Source organism: Pygoscelis adeliae, unplaced genomic scaffold, assembly GCF_000699105.1.
Source record: "Pygoscelis adeliae isolate BGI_AS28 unplaced genomic scaffold, ASM69910v1 Scaffold84, whole genome shotgun sequence".
NCBI classification, from domain to species: domain Eukaryota; kingdom Metazoa; phylum Chordata; class Aves; order Sphenisciformes; family Spheniscidae; genus Pygoscelis; species Pygoscelis adeliae.
Window position 1 is genome coordinate 4,662,269 of NW_008824754.1, and position 24,882 is coordinate 4,687,150.

Here is a 24,882-nt window from a genome sequence, read left to right on the forward strand (position 1 = left end):
GTGTGTTGAACCTGTGCCAGTGATATACCTCATTTGGACCATGGCCTCGCATAACCCAAACACATGGAGCAATATATTCCTTCCTGAGGTGTTTCCTCTAGAAGCCTTCCCCGTATTAGTGAAACCTTGTAGCGGGGTGTAAAGAGCTCGTGCTCTTCAGGGAATTTGGTTTATAATTGGATTTAGCCAATGATACAGAGAGATGAAATTACTGTGATGGGGTTGTTCTTTCTTCTCTCTGTCCACAACATTTGCTTGGTATGTGGAAAACATGTCAGCAAAAGTATCTTCCATTGAGTCTTGATTTCCAGTTATCAAACCTGCAGCATTTTTCACTGCACTTCTTCTGCTTGCTCTGCCATGATGCTGTTCTTTTGTACTGGTGGAAGTCACTGGTAGAAGTCAGTGGAGAATCTGCTCTCAGATCTGTCAGATGAGTAAAGAAACATTGCTGCGAATAAATCTCGTGATTTGTACGAAGTAAAATGAAAACGTTTGAGTTGCAAGTCCTTTGCACTCTGGGCTGTTATTTTTGCCAAACACCACGCTGAAGAGCGGAGCTATGTTGTTGGAGGTGCGCCGATGAGGGCACATTGTTTTCTTAAAAAAAAAAAAAAATCCACAAATTTCTGTGAAGCAATTCTCTGCAGAACTCACTTCTGACTGAAATGCAACATTGCAGTAATGCAAAAGTGTCTTGAGAGCTTAGCACTTCCTGCTCTGCATGTAGCTGAAGCACAGGAAAACATAGGGTTCTTGCCATATAAAATGGTTTTTGGTTTCTGTCCAAAAAAGCATTGCTGGGAAGTCTGACGTCACAACACAAATTGGCATGGTGGTGGGGAAATGCCTCCTTAATTTTCCAGTGCAGCACTTAGCCAGAAAACTTTCTTGTTATTCTTTTCATGGTTATCTTAAAGACTTTTTTTTTTTCCTCTTGCAGAATTTCCTACAATGAAGCAGTGGAAATCTTGAAGCAAGCTTCTCAAACTTTCACTTTCAAGCCAGAGGTAGGTAGTTGCCTGGTGGCTTGTCCCTGTGCCTGTTCATGCACACAGCCAGCCTGAACTTTGTAGATGTCATTTCTCTCTTTCTGATACCACAAGAGTTGTTAACTTCGCACAGGTTGTCTGCCTCCTGGGGTGTTTGCTCAGTTGTCACCCAGGTATAACTTTTGCCCTTTGGGGGTTTAATGGGAGCAATGTAAGGAGTGAGTTCTGTAGCAGAAGAACACGTGACGTTTGCAGGGAAGGAAGTGATGAGTTTGCTGTTGAAGGACCAAGGCCTTGGCAGAAGTGCTTCTCTCTCCCCTATGTGAGTAGTGCCGAGTGTGTTGTGGATTCAGTAGCAGTCATCTAAGGAGGGTTGCTGTAATAGTCCTCAAATAAAGGAATGATACTAGGACAGCACCAAAAGTTTGACAAGGACTAATAAGCCAAAACCGTGTCAAAATACCATGTAAACTAGATGTAGGTAAAGGGAATCCCTTGTCTTTCCAAAGTATAGATGTTGACTGGGAAAAAGAATCACATGCTAGTCTTTCTAATACTGCTAGATTATGGTTTTCTGAAAACCGTATTTTGCCTAATTTCAAACACACACACCAGTAGAGAGAGCATTCATGGTGGTGCTCATCTCGTGTATACTGATTAATCTTTATCTTGTTCTGATGCTTTGAGGAAAATAACCCTCTGCCTGAAGCCACCTTCATAGCCGGTTGGGTAGCTGCCTTGTCTCTGTGTACAAGTGGGTATAGAACCTCAAATCCTGTATCTGTGCTACCTTGATCTGAGACAGCAAACTCAGGATGTTTTCAGATGAGGAGAGTCTGCAGAATATCTGTTCCCCTCTTCCCCTTCCACTCCCTCGATATTCTTTGCACATCCTATAATGGACTGGAGGTCTCTTGACAAAAGCCACAGAATTTACAACATCACTGGAAGAAAGGAGAAGTGAAGGACATTGCAAATGTCCAAGGTTTCTGATAACCCAGTATTCCATCAAGCAATTCTTTGTTTTCTTAAATGAGAATTAATGTAGCGTGTAACAAGATACAGCAGGGAAGAGAGCAGTCAGCCTAGTAAAGCGGCTTTGTAGATACCGAAGGTAATACTGAAATAAGGCTGGCTTGATGGGCTGAGTAAGCTGATTTTGGATAGGTGCCTATTTCCCTTAAGCTATGCGGAGTGTGGTTTTGGGGGGTTTGTTTGTTTGGGGGGGTTTCTGATTTGATACCAGATGCTTGGGCTTGATGCAGGGATGATCTGGCCCTGTTCTGTGGAAGTTAAACCATGTTATTTTCATTGCTTTGCTCTGCCTTAAAACTCGTGAAACTCTGTCTGCTTAGCAGATTTTCCCAGTGGCCTGTGTGAGAAGTTGCTGTGCTTGGTCTCATGTTATTCAAAGCTGCACGTCTCTCCTATGCAGGGGTTTTGCTGTGTCTCTTGCCACAGGCAAGATGCACCAAAGCAGTATCCCAGGTCCCTTTTACTGTCTTTACAGTGGGGCTGTGACCTCCAAACAGAACATGAAAAGTACCTGGTGAAGCACTGTGGTGAGACACCTGTGTTTGTGATTAACTACCCATACAACCTCAAACCTTTCTACATGCGGGACAATGAAGATGGACCTCAACACACAGTGAGTCCATAGGTGACACTTCCACCTCTTTTTTGGCTTGGTATGTGTGTTAGCCTACTGATAGATAGACAGATGAGGATAGTCTTCTGCTGGGCCTGAGGTCATGAAGTCTAGGATAAGACGTGACCATCAGGTGATCCTGTTCAGTCGTTTTCCTGTTGTAGAAGAAATCCCCAAAGCAGGAACAGGAGGAGGGTTCAGGAGTTGGGTAGCGTTAAGTTTTTGCTTAGGTCCTTTAAGACAAATTTACCATAGTTTATTTCTTTTCCTGGTGGACTTCTGTACTACTAGGTGAAATGCCTAGAATTGCATGTCTCCAAGCAGCCCGTGATTCTCTTGTCATCCAAATCTACCATCCGTGTAATCCTCAAATAGCAGATGGACACAAGACATGAACTGTTCCTCCACAAGTCTCATGTGATTGAGAGAAGGTGTGATTTCCCAGTTGAACTGAGACAACCTGAAGCATTGCTTCTATTAAAAAGAGTGACTACCCCACCGTGTGCCATTGTCGCTTCACTGGCTTTAATTCTAGCAACAGTTCAGCTGTGGGATAAGAGAAGTAACTCTACAAAACAAAACAGAGAAGAAAACAAGCCCAAACTTAATAGTACAGGTGATAACACTGGGATCCTAACACTTGGATCAGCACGTAAGTGCCATTGATCCATTGGTATTATTACCACTAGAGCTAGCTCAAGGAATGGGGGCAGATGGGGTAAACACAAGTTGCAAGCCTCAGAGCAGCTTAAACTCTAAGGGAATCAGGGCTTCAGGAAACTTGCCCACGTGTCTTTGCCTCCTTGTGAGCTGCTGTTGGGTTCTTTATACCCTGCACAGGCTTGCCTACATGCACAGGTTGTCACCAGAGTAACCTGGTGCGATTCAGTTCACACCACCTGCTGTAGATGTCCTCAGTCTGGAACATCACTACATTTGTTTAGGTTTTCTGTAGGCTTACTGATTTTCATCATTGTAAAGTTCCCTTCCAGCCTTCTCGTGTCAACAAGGGACTTTTCGAGCATTTGCAAATACTTACCTAAGTGTCCTGGACTCAATTAAAGAATTACAGTAGCTTTTTATAAACAGCCATCCAGTGTCAACTGTACTTCTGCTGTAGACTATATGGCTATATGGCATGACTTATGTTAGGTTTCTTTCTTTTAAGGTTGCAGCTGTTGATCTCCTCGTACCAGGAATAGGGGAGTTGTATGGAGGCAGCCTGAGAGAAGAGCGACTGCCCTTCCTCGAATCACGCTTACAGAGGTATGGAAAACCCACAGATGCCAGGAGACTAGCCTGATCAAGAGAGTGTTTCAGCAGCTCTTAGTGGCTGGCAAGACAGAGGAGTGGAAGGGCAACTAATGCTATTTAAAAAAAGCCTATTTTTGTCTTTGAGATATCTATTTATCTGAGTAGGTGATCGCAAACTGGTGAAGAAGTTCTTGTGCTTCTGTTGTAGGTATGGAAACTGCCTCTCTGTTTTAGTTCATCAGAGAAGAAGAGTTTATTTTATGCGAGGAGGCCAGGGCAGCAGAATGCCTCAGCTCTGCTGGGACTGTCTGGAACAAAGTGTCTTGTATGAGGCACTTCATCCTTGAGCCTTTTCTTTGCAGCTTTTGTGGCTGAGAGTGGATTGCAAAGGTGGAAGTTGTCCTGTAGACAGAGCTTAGATATATTTGTCATCACATTGTGTAACTGAGGAACTGCAGTTCTGGTCGGAAGCTTTGCTAGCTGTGATGCAGCTGGCCTCAGTGGCATCATTTAAGAGAACACAGTTCTTCACTAACAGTTTGGTGGGAAGCTTCACTGCAAGTGCCTGGGACCTGTACTGAATCCCTGCTCCTTTGTTCTGGATCATGTGACTCTGAGTAATTTCAGGCTAAATTCAGTGTCAGAATATCAGAGCTGCTGTTTAGTTAACAATAATTGACATTATAGATGGGGTAATTCTCCATAGACAATTACTCCCTGGATCCTGTCTGATTGTTCAGAAGAACCTTTCATAACTCAGACAAGTCCATTTGGGCCAGTTGTACACTTGTGTAAAGCAATTCTGGAGGAGGATTAATCCCAGAGTAACATCATTTGCACAGTGGGAATTGAATTTGTTGCTTAAATCAGCCGCATGTTCACAGAGATATATCTAGTCAGTGGAGAAGAGCAAAATCCATTTCAGCATAATGAATCCAAAAGGCGCAGGGCAATTAAAATCACCAGAACACTGGTTCTCAATGTGTAGGATGATATTATTCCCTGTGCTTCCTGTTACTCTCCCTGCAAACTCTCCTGAAGCAGGCTTGCTTCAGTTGAAGCAAAGTACAATGTTGCCTGCTGCACTTTTTCACTTGAAATTTTTGCTAGTGAGATCTACAGTCCACAGCCCTCGAGTTGTGGGGCTGCAGGAGTGGTCCTTGTGGAGGTTGAAGCCAGACTTTCTTGTTTGTCAGGAAAGGCATAGGAAGCATTTGAAACTACAAATGGGGTGTGTATTCAGTGACCTTAAAGTACAGCTCTGCATTGAAGATGACCTGGAAAAGTAACCCCTCTTTTCACATGTTTTTCTTAATTTTGAGTACTCAGGATCTGATCTGCTGAGCCCAAAGACTTTGTTAAGGCTTTTAAATTATACTTCCTGCAGACCCAGCATAACTAAGAGAGATAAAGAATGGGATTCTTGTCTCCTTATACCCACTTCATACAATAGCTCTCCAAGTCCTAGTCAGGGACAGCTGCAATGCACTGAAGATGAGAGGAGTGGTCTTTCTTTGCTTACAGTTTTCTGTCTGTGTTCAGAGAAATGGGGGAAAAAACCCAACAATTTCGCTCTGACTCCACCAGGGCAAGAAAAGGGGAGAGGGCGCACTGGTGGCAATTAGAAAAAGACATATTTTATTTAGCAGTTTTACAGAAGTTGACACACATTAATAAAACCATGGGAGTTCAGTGGTTTTATGCACTACAGAAGGGGAGCCACATAGCCACACGTGAAGAGATTTTGACTCACTCATAAACAAGGTTGGCTGCATGTCATTGTAAATTTAATATTCAGGCCTGTACTCTCCAAACATTCACAAGTAGTTTACTGATATGCTTAAAGTAAAGAATATGCACAAGTCTTTGCATGAAACTGGGATCAACCCTGTATGTTGAGAAAACAAACTTTACATTTTAAGAAGCATGTTGGAAATCTGTTCAGGATTGTCTACCAATTACCAGAACTGACAGTCACTGATCATGTCTTCCCTTAATTTCCTGCCTTTCCTTTTTGGACTGAGTTTAGTCATCAGACCCTCCCTTTTCTTGTAGCATTCTCTTCCAGGCAAGTGCTGCTTGTGTGGATCTCCTCTGTTCCTTTACTTACAAGGGGTTTTCTTTTTGTTCCACAGATTAGGACTCACAGATGCCTACCAATGGTAAGACACTATCTTGGTCTGCAAGCTATATTTCTTCTTTCAAGACTCTTGAAACAACTGTTTCACTTTTTTGATCCTGTTCTTGAGGGGATGTTTCTTGGCCCAGTTGCCCTGCCATCACTGCCACTCTAAATGGAACAGCCAGTTCATTTAAACAAAGTTTAATCTAATGCTACTTACTTTATCTTCCCAATTTGTCCACTCACAGCACAGGTCATTCCTTTCAGGATTGCATGAAGTCAATTAATTTGCAACCCATCAATGTTGTTTTATACTAAATCATTAAGCTGTGTTCTGTGTTGAATAGATTCTGACCGCCATCGCATGAGATAAACAGGTTACAGAATCACAAGCAATTTGTGACCTTTAAGAGCTCTATGAATAACTCCCTTTGCAATTGACAGGGCAATTGGGTCGAAAAATCTTCCCTAACGAAGCGGTTGAAGCAATTAAAACTGTCCTGCTAAGGAGACGGAACAACCTTTGAATTAACAGTTTAGCCTATTAAAACGACAGAAGGATCTTAGTGTTCCTCTTGATGAATGTTTCTTGGTATGTACTTTGTCACAGCTACTGAGAGGTGATAGCGTGGAGAATTTTAAACTTAAAGAGTATATTCAAATAATCTGCAGTATTTGGAATGATTGAAAAAAAGCAGAGTAAGTGTAAGATTCTTCACTCTCCTCTTCCCACAATATGAAATCACTTAGAAACAGCCCAGTGCATGGCAGACCTTTACATCATCCATTTGCACACAGGGTGAATGAAATGTCTTCCTTTATTGTTTGCGTTTATGGGCCAGAGTACACCATATCACTTCATCTGAGGGAAGGATTATCCTGCCCAAGGATGATCAGTTGTGTGGTCAGATGCTGAGATACAGCCTGGGGAAGTCTGGTGTTCAGTGGCAGAGCCTTCCAGCACTACTAAGATAGCTCAGCCTTGCCTCATGCTTCCCTCAAGAGAGAAGATTAAGACATTGCCCATCAGCCATTTGCATTTTCATGTGATATGTAGCAATCACATTCTGGAAATTCTTTCTTCCTGTGATCTCGTTTTGGAGACTCTTTCCTCCTCTATTCCCTCCACTCCATCACAGATGATGTAACTTCCCAGAGAAGATTAGAACTGTTGTTACCCCCTGCCATAGCAGGGTCTGGTGTCCTAGGAAGGTGCAGGATAGGAGTAATCCTGGATGCTTCTGGACTACAGTCCAGAATCTGCCAGAAAACAGGTAGGTGGTTTGCCAGCATCCATCTTTTCAGTGGAGGTGGAAGGAGAGACTGAAATTAATCTCCTCCAATTTAGTGATTGAATTTAGTCTCCAAAGCTGGCTCACAGACTCCTTGAAGAACAGTTGAGTCATTCCTTTTTAAAATATAATATTTGCTGACTTTAGAGAGATCTGGTCCCTTTTGAAATGCCTTATATATTGCCGTATCTCTGTTTCTACCTGTTTTCTTCTCCCACTAAATATGGGGATATTGTGGGGGCTGACTACTTCTAGGACAGCTTCAGGAGTGCCTTGTCTGTGGGAGAATCATTGGGCAAAGAGGCAATGATGATCTGAAATACTCTTGTGCTTCTGCCCATTCCTACCTTTTAGAAAGCTTTTCAAAAAAAGAAGGTAAAGGGACATGGTCAAAGTCCTCTGAATCTTCTTCAGTTCACTACATCTTTCCCATTGTGCAGGTTTCTTTCCGTAAAGAATATGAGTTGCAGAAGTATTTGGCTTGATTATGCAGAGTTATTTTATCTTATTTTCACATTCCTTCCTTTGAACTGTAGATAGAAAAGAGCTCAGTGCTGTAGATGCTGATCTTGGCTAGACTTGGAGAGGTCTGTGGAAGGGAGGTGGGAAAGTAGGCCAACCAGAGTTTACTCTGGGAAGTCACTTGCTTTCTCTGTGACCAGGGAGTATTGAGTATATTGCCTTGTAAACGGGGGTCCTGATCCTGTTTGCAGCCTCCAGGTGCCAGCTTAGCACGAGCAATAACAAAGCAGGTACTTCGTAATGGACAATGTGTCCCCACTACCATCAGCTTGAGCAGCATTTCAGACAGTCTTTCTACACGTAAGGCACTCATTTCCTCACTCTGATTATCATCATGTGCATCAGTGGAGAAGATGGCCTCATACTGAACCCTTTACAGTTCAGGTACCTTTCTGATCTTCTGGTGTAACGCTGGTGAGAGTACACAGCGGCAAAGCAGGTGTTATCTGCTGTCTTAGAACGGCTATTACTATGTTGTCTTGGCCTTGCTCCTGCTCTAGATGGAGAAGATTGAGCTGTGTTGGGCTGTTTAATTGCTAATTTTCTTTGAAGCTTGAATGCCGGAGTGTTCTGTTGGGTCCTTGTGTGGCAAGGTAGAAAGGAGGAGTTGGACTTAAGGAACAGCAACACTGGTGAGCCACTTGCAATCCACAGCCAGTGACAGCATTCATATCATCCTTTAACCTCCGTCAGAGCCAAGCGAAAACAGGTAGCCCATCGCTGTCCTTGCAGGCACCTGGGTCCTATTACTCCTTCTTTGGGGAGGAACCAGAGCGCTGTGCTGGGCCATACGGAGGCAGGCAGAAAGTCAGTGCTAAAGCCAGCCAAAACATGCCCAAACCCCACTCATGTCAATGGGAGTGTTTTAGATTGACCTCCCTGAATGCTTTTTTTGTGGATTCCCAAAAAGTTGTAGCAGAGCAGAAACTGTCTGAAAGCAAAGACAGTGTTTTACCGAGCATCAGAACCTGGCGATGCTTTGCACGTTTATTTCCTGAAACATTCAACAAAACAGTCTTTCAAATGTCATTTCACTAGTAGTTTTTCATTACCCTCATTTTTTTCCTTTTATTTCCAGTAGAATATTCAACTTCATGGACTGCAATTCTTTCAGCCTTACTTTTTTCAAACTGGCTGTGGAGGCTTCAGTATAACAAGAGGATTACATAAAAGATCAAGATTATATTTGTTTTGAAAAGAGACGGAAAAGAATACATTCTGCTTATGAATGGTCACTAAGAGAGCGCTGATCTTCATAGTGCCTTGCCGTGCAACACAGGAGCTCGTGATGATGATAAAAGGGTATAGATTTTTAAAATGATGAAAGGAAATGCTCTTCTAACTTGGCACATAACAAGCTCCTGGAATTCATTGCCAGGGGACGTTGTTGCAGCACATACTTTAGTAAAGTATCAAATCTCTGAAGAACTACCAGTCCTCCAGGTCCAGAACATGAACTCTGGGGCTAGTTGGGGTCGCGGAAACTTATTTCCCCCGTGGAATAATGTTGCACAGTCCCCCAGTTGCCAATGGAGGGCTCAACTCTCCTCTTAAGCATGAGCTACTAGGAGAAATAGCTAGATTAGTTCATGACTGGTTTTGAGGTGAGAAACATCCAATGTCTGGAGACTATTGAATGAAGGAAAACCTCAGGGAGCATTTTCCAGCCTAAAGGAAATTTTCTCTTCATCTGCGGGTGGTTACTTTTTCTTTCATCTGGGAAGAATGGAAAATGTCTCAATTCCTTTGCTGCTTCTAAGCACAGTCATCAGAAAGGATTCACAGGCTTGATCCTCAGCACGTTCAATTTAATGGACTTCTTCCATTAACTTTAATGGGTTTTGTTTTGTTCCTTGTGCCAAAATGGCTTCTCAAGGTGCTTTGAGATCTACAGATGAAAGCCCTGGATAAGCAAGGGTAGAATTTATTATCATTGTTCATCTGGAAGAAGCTGAGTTATTTCATCTCCTTACAATGACTTTATAATCTCCGTTGCCAGCAAAAGGGGAGAAAAGATGCTAGGCTTAGTCTCACTGCCTTTGCACAGGCTGAGATATGCTTATGGATGTCATCAGAAATGTTTGTGCTATTATTTATATTACTAGTTGCAGCTAGAGTTGTCACCAGCTGATTTGCCAGTTCTGCTCAGAACTACTGAGCTGGTACAGATTGATCTGCCACTGCTAGCACCCATATCCCTCACATTTACGAGGTCTTTCCTATTTCACAAGTCACCACCCTCAGCATCAGATCTGCCCATCATCTTCCTTGCAAACCCTTGAAAAGCTGCTAAGTGGAGCTTCCCGGCGGCAGTTCCCAGTGTACTAGCAGAAACTCAAGTTCTTCTTAATGCAGTCTGTACAAAGTGGATAGAGGTGAAGACCGTGCTGTTGCACAGTCTTGTTGTTCGTATCCTAAGCATAATCTTCGTCACAAGGTGTGGGGTGGATGGAACTGAGCCTTAGCAAGCCAAGCTAACACCCAGCAGCACCGATAGAAAGCGTGTGGGTCCCAGGGATCAGAAAACCTATGTCCCACTCTTGAGCCTGCTGTTCAACTTGCAGTATAGGCATAACTGCACTTTGTGTGTCAGTGCTAGTAGGAGGAGTTAAGAAGTTCTATGATTCTATGAAGTTCTGCTTCTGGTTTTACTGCTTGGGCAGCGGAGGGGAGGGTCAAAAACACTGGGGGGAAAAAACCCTGAAGATTGGATTGAGTGTAATAAATGGCTTCCCAAATTTTAACTACTGTTAATGAACTGCAAGGAAAAATAATATTTCATGGTATAAAAGGCGTACTGTCAAACTGAGTCTGCCAGGGTGACCTCTTGCAGCTGTAGAATTTGTTGGAGAGTATTTTTATTTTGCAAGTAGAGGTGATCAGTGGCATTACTTTGGCTTCACTTTGTTAAAATGTAGTCTTCAAACCAACAAAATTCTGAAGTACAAGAAAGTACACATATATATTTAAGCAAGTACACGTAAATATATATAATGTATATTTTACATATTTATATATATTTTTATATATATACACACAAACATACTTTTTCCTTGCAGTTCATTAACAGTAGTTAAAATTTGGGAAGGCATTTATTACAATCAATCCAATCTTCATTTTTTTTTCAGTGTTTTTCCCCCTCTACTCCACTGCCTAAGTAGTAAAGCATATATATGCATTTATATTTAAGTGGACTTGACTTTTTTTTTTAACTGGGATGATAAAATATTCATACACAAAGATCAGAAGCATGTAATACATCTGGAGTCACTCAATCCCTTACTAGTGCATTCATATAAAGAAGAATAACTTTGTGGCCTCAGCAAGCTCAGAAGTGGCCCCATAAATCAACAGAACCACTGAGATGTTTTTCATTCCTATTAAAATAAAACTGTTGGTGACAATTTATAGCTGCAAATATAGTTCCTGTGTATCACATCATAGAATCATTGACTCATTAAGGTTGGAAAAGACCTCTAAGATCATCAAGTCCAACCGTCAACCCAACACCACCATGTCCACTAAAACATCAGCTACAGTCCAGCTGGGAAATGGGGAACTCTAAAGAAGAACCATCATAATCCTATTGACACCCATATATTTGGAATATCTGCTTCCAAACGTTTTCCAAGTTTTCTGTGCACAACAGGTGCTGTTCTCCAAAATGAAATGTCTTGTTCCAGATCTCATTTTTGGAGAAGATATGTCCAAGATTTTTTGCTGACTTACTGTGGAAATAAATGAATCAGTCTATAAGAGTGATTGGGGGAAAAGTACAAAAAGCCATCATAATTACCTTAAAAGGAAAAAAAATCTGAAGGAATATTCAGCAGACAGCAAGACCTATTTAGGTTTCTGAAGAAATTACTGGAAATGAAATGACTTAGAGTATTGAAAAGAAAACAGAAAATGAAAGAATTTATTGTAGGGCAGATTTCAGCACCAGCATGGCAAGGGCTAAACAAACCCAAGCAGGCAACTCCATCTCCGACAGTGGAAATGTTTTGTGCTTCTGTAGGAACCTGGGTTTGTGCCTCTGCTAGGAATATTTTAGATACTAAAACTTACAAAGATGCCTTCGATGTGAGCAGAGCTATGATGTTAAAGCTGTTCTTCGTACCCAAATGAGTTCTTGCTCCTAAACAAAACAGGCTCTAGCGTATTGGCAAAGCATCACTATGCTGTTTTAAATGTGTTTGCACTTGGGGTTTCTGCTAATATAATTCTGCCTGTCAGGGAGCCACACCTCTTCACGCCCCTGACCAACGCCGGCTGTGTTGGCAGAAATCCACAGTGGTTAGGGTCAAAAGGAAGTAGTTAAGATGGAAAGCAAAACCCTAGATAAAAAGCTCTCTGTAATTACATCAGCGTAACTGTGCTGTAAATGTAACTGTCTGTTTAAATTACAGGTATCTAGACCTCCGAAAATTCGGCTCAGTTCCTCATGGAGGCTTCGGAATGGGGTTTGAACGCTACCTGCAGTGCATCTTGGGAGTTGACAATATCAGAGATGTTATTCCTTTCCCCAGGTTTTCTCACTCCTGTCTCCTGTAGCTCAGCAGTTGACTCACGCGGAGCAAACTGCTGGTGTGACTATGCATATATAATATTAGGATATGACTAAGTGTGTTTTAGTAGGAAATCGAGATAATTTTTATATCAGTGAAACTCTTGATAAATTTAATACTGGCTTATTGAAAATAATATATGTTCTGGTGAGATTATGGAAGCACACTTGCTGTTAATTTGATAGCAGTTCATGTCTTCGGTGCACTTCAGGAGTATTAATAAATCCCACTTAACTAAAGGGTTAAGATTCTTGTGAGACTAGTACAAGCCATGGAAGTACTGAATAAGCGTTGTTGGGAGGTAGTGGGGGTTTTATGTGAAATATTAATAAGGAGGTGTGACCTAAAATGGACTGGGAGCCAGGACTGCTGTGAGGCTTTAATAAGTTTTAATTAAATGCCTGCACAGTGCTTTGAAGATTGAGCGTTATAAAATTGTGAAGTATTGTCATGGCTGCAATGCACTTGCTCTTACGAAATGGCTACTGTAAAGCATGATTCTCCCCACCCCGGGTTAAAAGCAAATATTGTTTACCGTGGAAAAATCAGTCAAACCTAGCAAGGAAAAATGTCATATTGAAACTGCTGGAGTGAATTAGGTGAATGGTGTTTGGTTTTGTGAATCCTCAATAAAGATGTACACTAGGTTGTTTTGTAACTCTGTATGGTTTCTTCTGTTATAAAACTGTAGCACTCAGCATCATAGCGTTTCCTTCAGTGTCTTTGGTAGACGTTTCCTTTTCCGTATACCCAAATCAGTTGCACAACTTCTGCAAGAGATACCTGTTTTCTGTCTCCAAGAGAGCACATGTTCATAGCAGAAAGAAATGTTCAGTTAGATGAGAGTTCATTCAACTCTCCAGAGCCAACTTGCAGTTTATTGGTGGTGTTTGTTGTTGCTTTGCTTTTTTGTTGTTGTTATAGAGAAAAATCTCATGTGCTCATCGGACCAAGCAGTTTTGTCTACATTTTGAAACAACTGACATATGCTCCCAAGCATTGCATATGTATTAAGTAACTGCTTGTCACTATAGGATCTGAACTCCTTGTAGTCTTTAATGGGTTTATGCTCTCAGCTTCCCTGCCAGGTAAAGAAATACTCATTTCTGTTTTGAAGACGGGATTATGGGAAGATGAAGTGACTTGCCCAAGGCAATTGGAAACCAGTGGTTTATTTGGGACTTGAACTGAGGGTTTCCAGCATCCTTCTTCCCTTTCAAATTATCACAATCCAGCAAATGGTCATTTGCATAGTGCTTACTACTCTGGAGCCTCAGACGGCTGCAGTATAAACAATGTATATAAAGAAAAAAAAGCAAGGTAACAGCCTTATTGCTAATGAATCCCGTGTAAATTGCCACATATAACGTGAAATGGCTGCAGAACAGCCCTGAAGACTTCTTTTCCAAGTAGATGAAAGGGATTGAAAAACAGTAATCAAATAACATTGCGCTGGTAATATTGCAGTCACAGTTGTCTCTGGTAGGGCTGTATAATACTGCACCTGCACTATCTAAAAATACATATTTATGTCATGTGGCACCTGCCATGTTTCAGTTTGGTCCGCGGCTGGGGCTTTTACGTGTTATGACATGCAAACAACATCACCACAAGGTCATTGGTTTGGGGTGTTTGTTGCATGCACTGAGACATCCCCTGCATATCAAGGCTTTTTTCCTATCTCCTTGATCCGCTTGGTTAGGCAGGTGTTAACTGTGCATTTGCTGGTTTGCGTTTCCCAGTACAGCCTGAGTTGTTAAGTCTGGTTCCACGAAACGTGTCAAGCATCTGCCTTTGTTTTGAAACCACTGAGAAGTTCCTATATCAAACACCCAAGTAACTTCTTGCATTTGGACCATCTCTCCTTTTAATGCGTTGTCTTAAACGTTATTGCTGGCCTCTATGTTTTGGAATTACTTCTCTCAGCAGAAAGATGAGGAAAGAGTACAGCTGCAAAACAGCCCCATCCATACCATGTTCCCAAATAACTTGTGATCAGCAGGTGTCCTTATTGAGATCCTTAGTCACTGGTTCTGTCACAGTTGCTGTAAATGAGAGTGCTTGAACTGGAAGCCCATCTGCTGAAAACAGAGTGGGTGGATGGCAAAACCATCTTCCGTCCACTCTGCTCTCATCCCCGCAGCAGCTCTGGGCTGACTGTCTTGGTTTTGGCATCAGCAGGCTGTTGTCACCGGGAGGTTGTTGATCACCCCGTGAGATGCCAGATCCGATGGGCAGGGTGGGGCTAAACAGCAACAGGTGAAAAACAAGGTGTAGAGAAGACGACAATGGAAGGTGCCAAGAAGTCGTAGGATGATGTGGCGTGAGTCACAAGTTACAGGGAAGGATAGCAGGACCGTTTCAAACAGGCTTGCAGAGTGGTTGTCAGGGCCTTATATGAGGTGATGGCTTGCAGGAACCAAGGACTGGTATGATCCACCCTTCATTCTTTGCCTTGATAAGAGGTTGTTGCAGGACAGAAGGAAAAGGTTGAACCTTTGATTTGTAGGTAGGCAGGTATACAAGGAATGTCAAAAGTTTTGGGGCTTAGGGGTGGTTTTTTTGGTTTTGGGGTTGGGGATTTGTTTTTGTTTTTCTGGTTGCAGCCATTGCAGAAAGGCAGATTTTTAAGGAAGATGTAGCAAGGATGCACCATGAGTGATTCTTGGTGCGTTTCTGACTACGCATCCAAGAGGAGCGGTCTCTCCAGTCTTCACATGTATTTCTATTTCATTCAAAGGTGCTCAGTGAGCTGGAGATCCCATGGGCAGGGTTGAGCTAAGGGGGCATTGCCCTTGGGTCTAAAAGCTCATCCAAAAAACTACCCCCGATAATCTGGCAGAATAAGCAGGAGGAGAGGAGCGTTGTTCCCAACAGAACTAACCAGATGAACGTTCAGGCTCAGAAGGGAGAAGAAAGGGTTGTCCAGTCTTGGAAACAGCCTTCAACATGCGTCGTTTTTCCTAGCGGTGGGAGAGAGGAGAAGGTAGAGGCTGAGGCCCGTGTGCATGATGATACTGCTTAGGGTTAATACCGGGATTGGCGTTCTTGTGAGAAGCTTGATTTATGGGTACCCAGCAAGGGTGGGAGCCGCTTTTTCCCTCCAGGCTGGCATTGTTCGCCTCATGCTATGTGTATATATAACATCGGCTGGTATTGCCAAGGAATGCGACATGTTTTCTCTGGGATTTCCATGTGGAATGTCATGTATTTCCTTCGAATCTCCTCTCCCAGAATGAAACGGAAGTTAGTCTGGAGGACAGGGGAGGTCGTTCCGCTTGGACAGGCAGGGAAACGCACCGAGAATTTCCTAGATTTAAGCGGTTTTCCTTGCTACGTCTTTGCTTGGAGTCTGCGCTCTGGCAATGGCTGAAGCCAGATAAAACCTCTGACACTTCTTCAAATAAAAAGCTGTCATTCTTTGCACACAGGAGTCATCTCTTTGCCTGAACATGCAGTGCAGTAGCTTACATTGGGGTGTTTTCAGTGCAGTAAGCAGCCAGCTCTCAAGCCCAGGTGACCAGCACGGTCTCTGCTAGCATCCTTTCGGTAAGTATTTCTTGAAGTTTCAGTTCCTCGGCAGCTAGCACTGCCTCTTTTCAGGTTTGTCACACATGGCAGTGTCTAGATCTTGGTCTGTTGTACTAGCTTCCATACAAGAACAGATGAAAAGATGCATCGCTGGGCCAAATGTTTAAAAGTCAGCAGACCAGCGCAAGGATTTTAGTTGAATTGCCTGCATTCGGGCCCCCAGACCTGGGGGAAAAGCAGCAAGGTGCCCAGCTCAGCAGTCCTCTCTCCAGTTTATTCGGTAGTAGTGCTTTATAAAGCATCACTTATTTGAGGGAATGCCAAAACTCTGATGGGAAATGTAACATACAGTTTTGCTTGCTGGACTAATATTGATTGTTTTGGAAATAGCTTATAGATGTGTTTTTCTTCAGGGGGAGAAGGGGACTAATTTGCCAAGAAACACTTCGGTCATTGTTTCCATTAAATGTGTGTATAGAGATAAATGTGGCTTTGCTGCCGCTGAAACCAATAACAGTCGTTACTACTGTTGTTTTAGCCTCTGCCTTACGCTTAGGGAGATTTGGGAGATGGGTCCAAAGGAGAAATAAGAAAGACTTTGAATAACGATTGTCAAAGTTCTAATTTCCTCAGATCTAACCAAAGCTGCCGAAGCCGTAAAAATGGTGGTCTTGGGGGTGAATTTATTGTTTTGTCTTACTGCGTGTTGCAGAGCCGTGACCTTCAGAAGGATTGTAAAGTTTTATTTTATGATCCTGCTGGTAAAGAGACATATGTAATTTACTATACGAGTTCTTACAGACTTGGCTAACAACAAGTTTGACCCAGAGTTCAAAGAAATTATGGCTCCCGTTGTTTTATTGCTGCTGTGAAATGTATTATTATCTGTCCTACAGCTGTGTCTCAGTGTCTGCTGCACAAGTTGTTCGGCTAAGATGCTGTAAAGGGAGAGCTTTCACGTGAAGGGCAGGAGAGGGGCAAGACTGTGTGGCCATTTAAAAGAAATATACTAGCCCGTCAGAAATTGTAGGCTCGATTATGGGTGAAACGTGGATGAAATTACTTCAGAATCCTTGTTGCTCTTATAGCTGACACTATTTTACTGCGGGAAATTGAGGCACGGAGCAATTAAGCTGCTTGCCCAAGGTTATGGAAGATGTGTGGCAGAACCATGGAACTGACCCAAATCAACCGAATCCTTGCTCAGCGCCTCCCCACGAGACTTCCCTCTGCCTTTGGGTGTGCTGCCACACCAGAAGCAAGGCAGGATGTTTGCAGCTGATGTGCTTTCAAATGCATTTTTGCTATTTCTAAGATCCTAGGCTGTGCTTCAGTGATTTTTATCTATCCCTGTATGTCCTGAGGCCTTTCAGAGATAGCAATCCTGCTGTTTATTTTTATTACTCTTACAATTGATTTTTTCTGAATAACTTGAGGCAGCCAACAGAGTACATTTTTAATTTTCTTTGCAAAGCTTGATCTTGCTTTTTGCTCTTCACCAATAGCTATATATCTTACTGTCTTGTAAGATATACTGACACTTGTATGTGCTGTAAATGGAGGTCTAAATTTTCAGAAGTCACCGATCATATGGGTTGCTGGCAAAAAAATACTCAAACTGCTCAGAAAAAATCATAGTGTGGGAGGTGGCCTTGATAAATCATGTAAACACGTAAGTTTCTATATTGGACTGTTCTGTACTATCTGCCATGACTTCCAAAAGAGGCTAGATTTCCAGCCACAGGGGTAAATAATTATTTTTCATAAACACAATGGTTTTGTAATAATACTTCTATAGTGTCTTTACCTCCAAAGTGATTTTTGAGCATTAATTCAGTGCTATCTTTGTGGCCCTTTGGAGATCCTGGGCTCTAAGTGCTCAGTACTGTGATTAAGCTGAGTGAAGCAGGCTTGTGATCCATACTTTTCTGAGACGCAGGTCACCCGTTTTCTGCTTGTCCCTCAGCTTTGCTGCTGCTCTGTTGATGAATGCATGGCCACGGGCTGCCCATCCAGGCAGGAGACAGCTAGACACCCACCCTAGACAACTTCAAGGCTTACTGACCTCTCTGTGTCGGTGCTGCCAGGGCTGTTCACACACCTGTGATGCTCCAGGTGAGTGCAGAAAAGTCAGGGACAGATGAAGGGACTTGCCAAAGGCTATGGAGGGAAGCAGGAGTTAGGATCAGGGTTAGATTTCCAGGCTCCCCCGCCCGAGTCGAGAACAGGTTTCTCCCATTTCTGCATGAAGTTACGGAAAATCAGTGCTCAGCCAGTAGCCAGTTTGCAGCTCCAGGAGATCCAGCTGCGAGCACTTACCTACTGCAGAGATTCTGGCATCGCTGTAACCGATGAGGCCTCGTTCTGGCAGGTTGGAGTCACACAACAGCATCTCCGTGAAGCACTTGAAATGACCTCTGCAGTTGTTTAGTATAAATAAATCACCATGTGCGTTCAGGCTTGCCCAACAGCGTGTACGCAGCGTCATAGCTGCCGAGAAGGGGCTCTGCACAGCAGCTGAAGTGCTGGGAAGGGTGTGCTTTAGGTGCCTCTCTGTAAACACGCATGGGTGGTGCTTTTCCATATCACCCTACACATCTGAACTTTGCCACCCGCAAAACCCGAATAACCATGCAAATCAAATCTGAGGGCCTGGTTTATACAGTGGCTTCAAATAGTCTTTGAAATTCCATTATTATTATTATTATTATTATTATTATTGGCATTAATAAATTATTAGCATTTATGGTGATTTAGGAAGTATAGGGTTCAAGTATTTAAAAAATTTCATGAGCCTATTTGTGAACAAACTTGATGAATGACTTCCCGGGCAGGAGTACATCGCCATCTCCTTGGAGTATGTGCTAGAACACAGTGTTTTTAGCACCATGTTACTCCAGTCCCTGATTGAGATTTGGTACCATCCGTAACAGTGCTGGTGTGGAAAAAAGGAAGAAAGTTTGTGCTAAACCCTCTGAGATAGAACATTATGAAGTGTTCATTTCCCAGATCATTAGAAACTCAAAATAGCCATCTGGCCAAAACCAGAGATGCATATGCCTACATCTATGGCTTAACAGCATTCAGCTGTGAGGGTGGCTGCTCTGTAGCATTTGGGACTGGGAGCTGGAGAGCATCCTTTGCTGCTGATCTTAGGGAAGTCTCTTCACACTTTGGTCTTTTTACGGTTGATCTGCAATTCAAAATTGAACTGACTTTTAGGAGGGGTCTGTCTAAAATGCAATCGACATTTCAACCAGGAATATAATACGCTTCCTATGCCTTTCCTATGCCTCCAAGTGGCCTAAAATGCTTTGAAACTAGAAGAGCGTATCACCTCCATGTGTTACTCCAGTGATTTTCACTGTTAAAAAAGTGCTGTATTTCAGTCTCCATTTGCCTGGCCTCAGCATCTGTCAGGAGGGTATCAGTGTGTCTTAACTCTCAGCATTTCAGGGGCATTAGAAAAGACCACAGGCTCTTGAATTTGCAAAATTTGACCTGAAGTATGATGGGAACAGACTTTCACATGCTGCTTCTGTGACTTAATACTGGTAGGAGCTGGGGAGTCTGAAAATAAGGTCTTTATGCTGCTGGCTTTGTTACATTTACCAGGTGCCACTCTCTCACCTACAGATTACCTGTAGTAAGTCTGCTATAAACACAGCATTTTGTATATTCCTTGTTCTCAGCTGGTGGTGTACAGTGGAAAACAGGACCTGAGGGACTCCTTCCTCATCAGCCATTCACTCCTGCTCGTGGTCTCAGCTTCCCTACTTGTACAGTAAGGATAATAAAATTTATATGTCTCAAAGCTCATGTGCATCATAGATCTATGCTCCAGTAGTTTTAGCTCTAAGCTGTACATGGTCTACAATTGTAAACAAACGTAGATATGTACTCTAAATAATTTACACTTTCTAGGAGAGGCCTGAACGTAACATGACAGCAATGAGTTCCTTCTTCTAATAGAATTTTTAGTTCATTATATTGACTGTACAGTGCAAGGTCATATCCTGAAGGGGTGTCACTGGAAGGAGGAGTAGGGGGAAAGCATCTGTTTTTATTCTGGCTTCTGTTTTGACCGGCAAATATAATGGCATATGACCGTTGAGCCGACAGTAATCCAGTTACAAAAGTCTTCAGAGTTACTGCACCAACCAAATTAAACTTGATTACGTCCAATTATGCTGAAAAGCCAGACAACAGCTCTTAGCTTGGGTGAAGTAACTTCTTGCGATCGCATGCGGGGAGGCCTTGCAGGGTGTCAGGAGGATAATTGCTCGTTTGCTCTACCACAGAGCACCATCTGGTCTTGAAGTAATGCCTAAGGATGTCAGAGTATACCAGGGTCGGGTAAACAGGCAGGGGAGCCCCGCGAAGATTTCTCCCTGCTTGTTTTATTATCATTTGTTTTACAGTTACTTGCCCTAGGCCCAGCTGCAGTCAAAGCCCCATTGTGCCAAACAGTGTCCGTAGAGGGAGTCCTTTCCATACAGAGCTTCTGGTCTCATCAGGAAAAAACAAGGATGAAGTAGCCTTTATGCTTAAATCAGAATGGTCTCCATGTCTGGAGCACTGCCTGGTGCTCTTTCCACCAACCAATGCTACAATGGTTTTCTGTTTTGAGAAGGTGAGAAAAAAATAGGAAAACTCCCAGTTCCCTTCTTTTCTGTGGTGGAAACAGCGTAAATGGGGAAAAAAAAAAAAGGGTAAACGTAGCTGCCAAAAATATATCTGGATCCAGGCAGGAGAGTTTGCATGAGGAACTCATCCATCCTAGAAGGAAGGACCAGGCATGAAGAAGCTCTCTATCTGGGCCCGAAACTGAGAAATATTTCAGTAGCGTTCTCTCCCAGCTCAGCACCAGGCAAAATTATTTCTAACTGTCCAGTTTACTGAGGGAAGCAGGACTGGGCTTCAGCTTGGACTGTGGTTCCCGAATAGGAAAACCTGTTTAATTATCTTCAAGGACTGGAAGTGTCCTCTGGCTGCATCCACAGACACTGTTCCAGCTCAGCACCCCAGCCCCCTCACCGTGCTGCCCGGCGGTCTGCATCCATTCTTGGTGGGATGTGCTGGTTTTTGCCAGGATCTCAAACAGAGAGGGGACAAAGCAGGTTTAATCCATTGTTTACCCGTCGCCACCACTAGCAACTGGACCATGAAGTCCAAGGGACCGTGTGTGCCTTGAACACTGCTGACCCAGGAGTCATCTCTTCCCTTCTCTCTTTTTGGAGTCTCTATTAAGACATCAGAGCTCTGATGCCCCCGTCTTTGCCAGAACACTGTAGCGAAGGTGCTTCAAACTGTCTCATTATCTGATCAAAGCGTCCCGCGCTACTATTCCCCCCGCTGATGAAAAGCAGCCAGTGCTGCTGGAGCTGCTGTCTGTCACGTGAAGGAAAGGACTGTCTTGTGGTTTGGCTTCGATTGCGGTTGTTCTGGGGGGCTTGCTGTGCTCTTTTACAGAGGGTAGAAAGCTTGAAAAGACTCGAGTTCTTGAAAGAGATGATTTTTTTTTTTTAACCTTGAAAATTCTTGATGAAATAAAAAAAGCTGCATCTACCTAGCTCTGCTGCAGGGACTGTTCCGTGAAGATAAAGTCAGTTCATATTGTTGTGGAGCTGGATCTCATGAGATTGAGCATTCGCTCAGAATTAAAAAGCAGGCACAGAGCACCAGGCAACACAGCAGATTTTTAAAGCCTTTTCCCCCACCACCCACCCCACCCCACCGCACCGCACCCCCAGCATGTTTCAGTTTATATTAACCTCAGTATAGGGCATTTCCAAGCGATTAGTGCCTGGCTGGGGTAAGTAGCCCAAAGCATTTCAGCCAGCTGGTCCCTAATCCCCAGGAAATGCCCTGTGTCTCCATCCATCCCTACTGTTTACACCAGCGACCCGGAGGGGAATTGTTCTGCCTGCAGCTTTCCCATCTGCCAGTAGATGGCACAGCTCATTTAAATAAATTTGGAGCAGGCAGGAGAAACGGTGGGCATTGTGGTTTCTTTCTTAGAAGTTCTATCTTTCATAGATTTCAGTTTCAGCCAAGAACAAGGAAGCACACTGAAGGTTATGACTAAAAACCCCGGAGGTTTCTTCAGGAGAAAGTGTAACTTTCTCATGCACCCCGGCACATTAAACACGCAGCACAAGGGCTTTTTCTTGGAAAAACGTTTTCCTTTCTGCCCTACTCTTGTGCAAGGAATATGATTTCTTACATGGCATCTCTTAATTTCTCCCTTGCTATGCCTGCCGATTCTGCTGTTCCCCCTTCAGTTGCTCCTGCTGGCAGAGACAGATTCGCGATGGCTTCATATAACTCCCTCATCGCGTTTTTCCAACACGGGGATGTGGTTTTCACAGTTTTCCGCCAAGGCTGCTGGCTGTTAGCTCAGACTCAGGAGATTTACGCAGTCAGCTGGGGCCAGCCTGAGTTCAGTCTCTGCCGCCAGTTGGAGGAACGGCTTGAAGTTGGTAAAACTCTTGCGAACGTGCAAGCGCTGCCAAATCCGAGCCCCGTTCATGACATACATTGTCTTTAACTCCTAGAGGCATTGGGGGTGATACTTGTATTCCTGGCCAAATGCTTTAAGTGGGGCCAGCATTATAAGGCATTGTAACATTACATGCATTGGATCATATGTAATCTGGCAGCCTGATGCCAGAATTAACTCGCTGTTCCCACTCTGCGTACAGCCACAGTGGAATTAGGGAGGCACATTCACATGGAGCGTCTCTGTTTCGAGCATTTTTCTGCGCAGAGCTTATATTTCACATTTGTGATGGCAGCATATTTAAGTGTACAGAAAATGCAACCCGTTTCCCATGCAAAAGTCCCAGCAATCTGAGGTACACGTGTCAGGCATCACCAAAGGCATGAAAAAAAGAATTCACGGGGGTACTTCATGTTTTGGACACCGTTCAGATATATCTTGTGATATAACCAAGTCAGTAAATGCGATCCAGAATAGGGGATGAGCGGAGAGAAAGGATAGTACAGCAAGGGAGCAGGGTAATAAACCAAAAGCTGTCACAGAATATGTAGGGTAATTCATTCCAATTCACACCATGATAATTATGGAGCATTTCTTTAAACATCCATCGCCCAAATGAAGTGTTTCACCTCCGCGTGGTGGAAGTTGTTAACATAAAAATGCGGACAGTGTTCTCTGCAACTGGTTTTCAAACTGATACCACTTTGCATCGGTGTCAGTATGAGCGAATTCCTAACCTGTGAATCATTAACATACACCGTGGAATGGCTTTGCACGATACCTGCATATTAATCATGATTGTCTGCTCTCGATTAGGTCTTTATAAATCCCTAGTAGGTGACCAGCCTCCCTGAAATTGCTCTGGGTTTTGGGAAGATCTCTCAAGCGCGGGTCACCAGGACGCAGTTTTCCCTGCAAATGCGCAAAGTGCCTCTAACCCAGGTGAGTGTGCGGGCGAGGCTCTCACTCTCATGCAGTGTAAATTGATACAGCTCCAGTGCACTGAATAAGGCAATGCTGGCTGATGCCAGCGCAGAAGTGGCCCCTCCGTCCTCCCCTGCTCTCGGCTCCATCATGCACGCCGCACTGGCAGAGATGGGCGAGCTCATCTGACCGTAGCCGGCGTCTGCCCAGAGATTGCCCAGTGCTTGAACAGGATCAAGCCCTTCCTTTTGGGCAGTGAAAAGGTAGAAAAATCTTCTTTTTTAGCCTTTGCATTTCACTGTCAGAAAAAGAAAAAGCTGTTGAAAAAACGCATTCCTAACAAATGACATACTTGTTCTTTAAGGGGTTATTCCCCTCCTTTATGTATTCACAAAGATGATAAACAACATATGGCTTAATTGTGCTGTCCCTGTCTTGAAAAGAGGTGTCATGCCTACTTCCCAGAGGCACTGCAAGTAGTAATTATTGCTCTAAAGTGATGCAAGATCCCCACGCGAGCGGCGTTATATAAAGATGATTGTTGTTCGACGTACAGTAGAGCGTTCAGCCAGCGTGGAATTGTTATTGCACCAGCTACGGCACAAACACGTAAGGAGGGACCGTCCCTGCCCATGGAGGTTGGACGGGCAGGGAAGTTGAGGCAGGGATGACTGAATGTGCCCCAGCAGGTTTGGGGCAGAGCTGTTGTATAGAGACAGGTCTTAGAAATCCATCCCCAGCAAACAACCCTGAATTGTATTTTCCGAATAAGTGGGCAGCGTGAGCGTGTCATGGGCTAGGAGGACTCGGCTTTTACGGGTGCCGTGCCCAGGTTTTTGCTTTTAAGGCTGCAGCAAAAGGAGGGTCAGAGCATAATCCTACGCGCAGGGCTGCGGAGGGAAGTTTTTTTGCTGCCTGAGCTGGGGAGAGGATCAGACTTTTAAATGTACGGTGTTGCTAGATCTGGAAGATGATAGTTAATCTCGGCCAGGGTATAATATACTGTAATTTGAAACCCGGCTTGTCTGCATGAGACTCCAGTGGCAGTCAAATCCCCGTTCAGTGGGCACAGCTCCATTATTTAAAAATCAATAATAAAATACGAACCTTTTATCGATTCCCCTCAATTATTCCCCCCCCCCTCCCCCCCAGGAGGGATTTTGCTATCAGTGGTGTTTGGCTGTTTCTTGCTCAACCTCTTTGTTTTCCTATGGCACCTTCATCTCACGCACAAGCCCCTGAGCCCAGCGGGGCAAAAGCCAGCCTCTGCTTTCTGGGGTGAGAAGAACCCTTCCCATTAAGAGAGGGGAGGGGGCCTGGGACGATTAAACCTTACACTGGAGGGTTTTGGGGGGGGACGACATGACTTTTTGATCAAGGCAGCGCTGGGCTGCGCTGCAGGAGATCACCTGCTGCGGTATGTGTGAAGTTTCTGTATAGGTACTGTATGAGTGCGTGGGGGACAGGAACGAGAGGCAACCCCTCCCGGGCGGCGGGGAGGCCGCCGGGGGCCGGGCAGCCCCTCCT

General features: G+C 43.8%; 1 protein-coding gene across 1 annotated transcript in view; it reads left to right on the forward strand.

Annotated features, from left to right (window-relative positions):
- The window catches only part of NARS2 (asparaginyl-tRNA synthetase 2, mitochondrial (putative)), a 58,454-nt gene extending 45,399 nt beyond the window's left edge, over positions 1–13,055 (forward strand). The window contains exons 10-14 of the mRNA XM_009323484.1: positions 944–1,010; positions 2,503–2,640; positions 3,809–3,906; positions 6,030–6,056; positions 12,240–13,055. Coding sequence (XP_009321759.1) covers positions 944–1,010; positions 2,503–2,640; positions 3,809–3,906; positions 6,030–6,056; positions 12,240–12,384 — 475 coding nt within the window. The 3' untranslated portion in view covers positions 12,385–13,055. The remainder of the gene's footprint in view (positions 1–943; positions 1,011–2,502; positions 2,641–3,808; positions 3,907–6,029; positions 6,057–12,239) is intronic.
- The last annotated feature ends 11,827 nt before the right edge of the window (positions 13,056–24,882 follow it).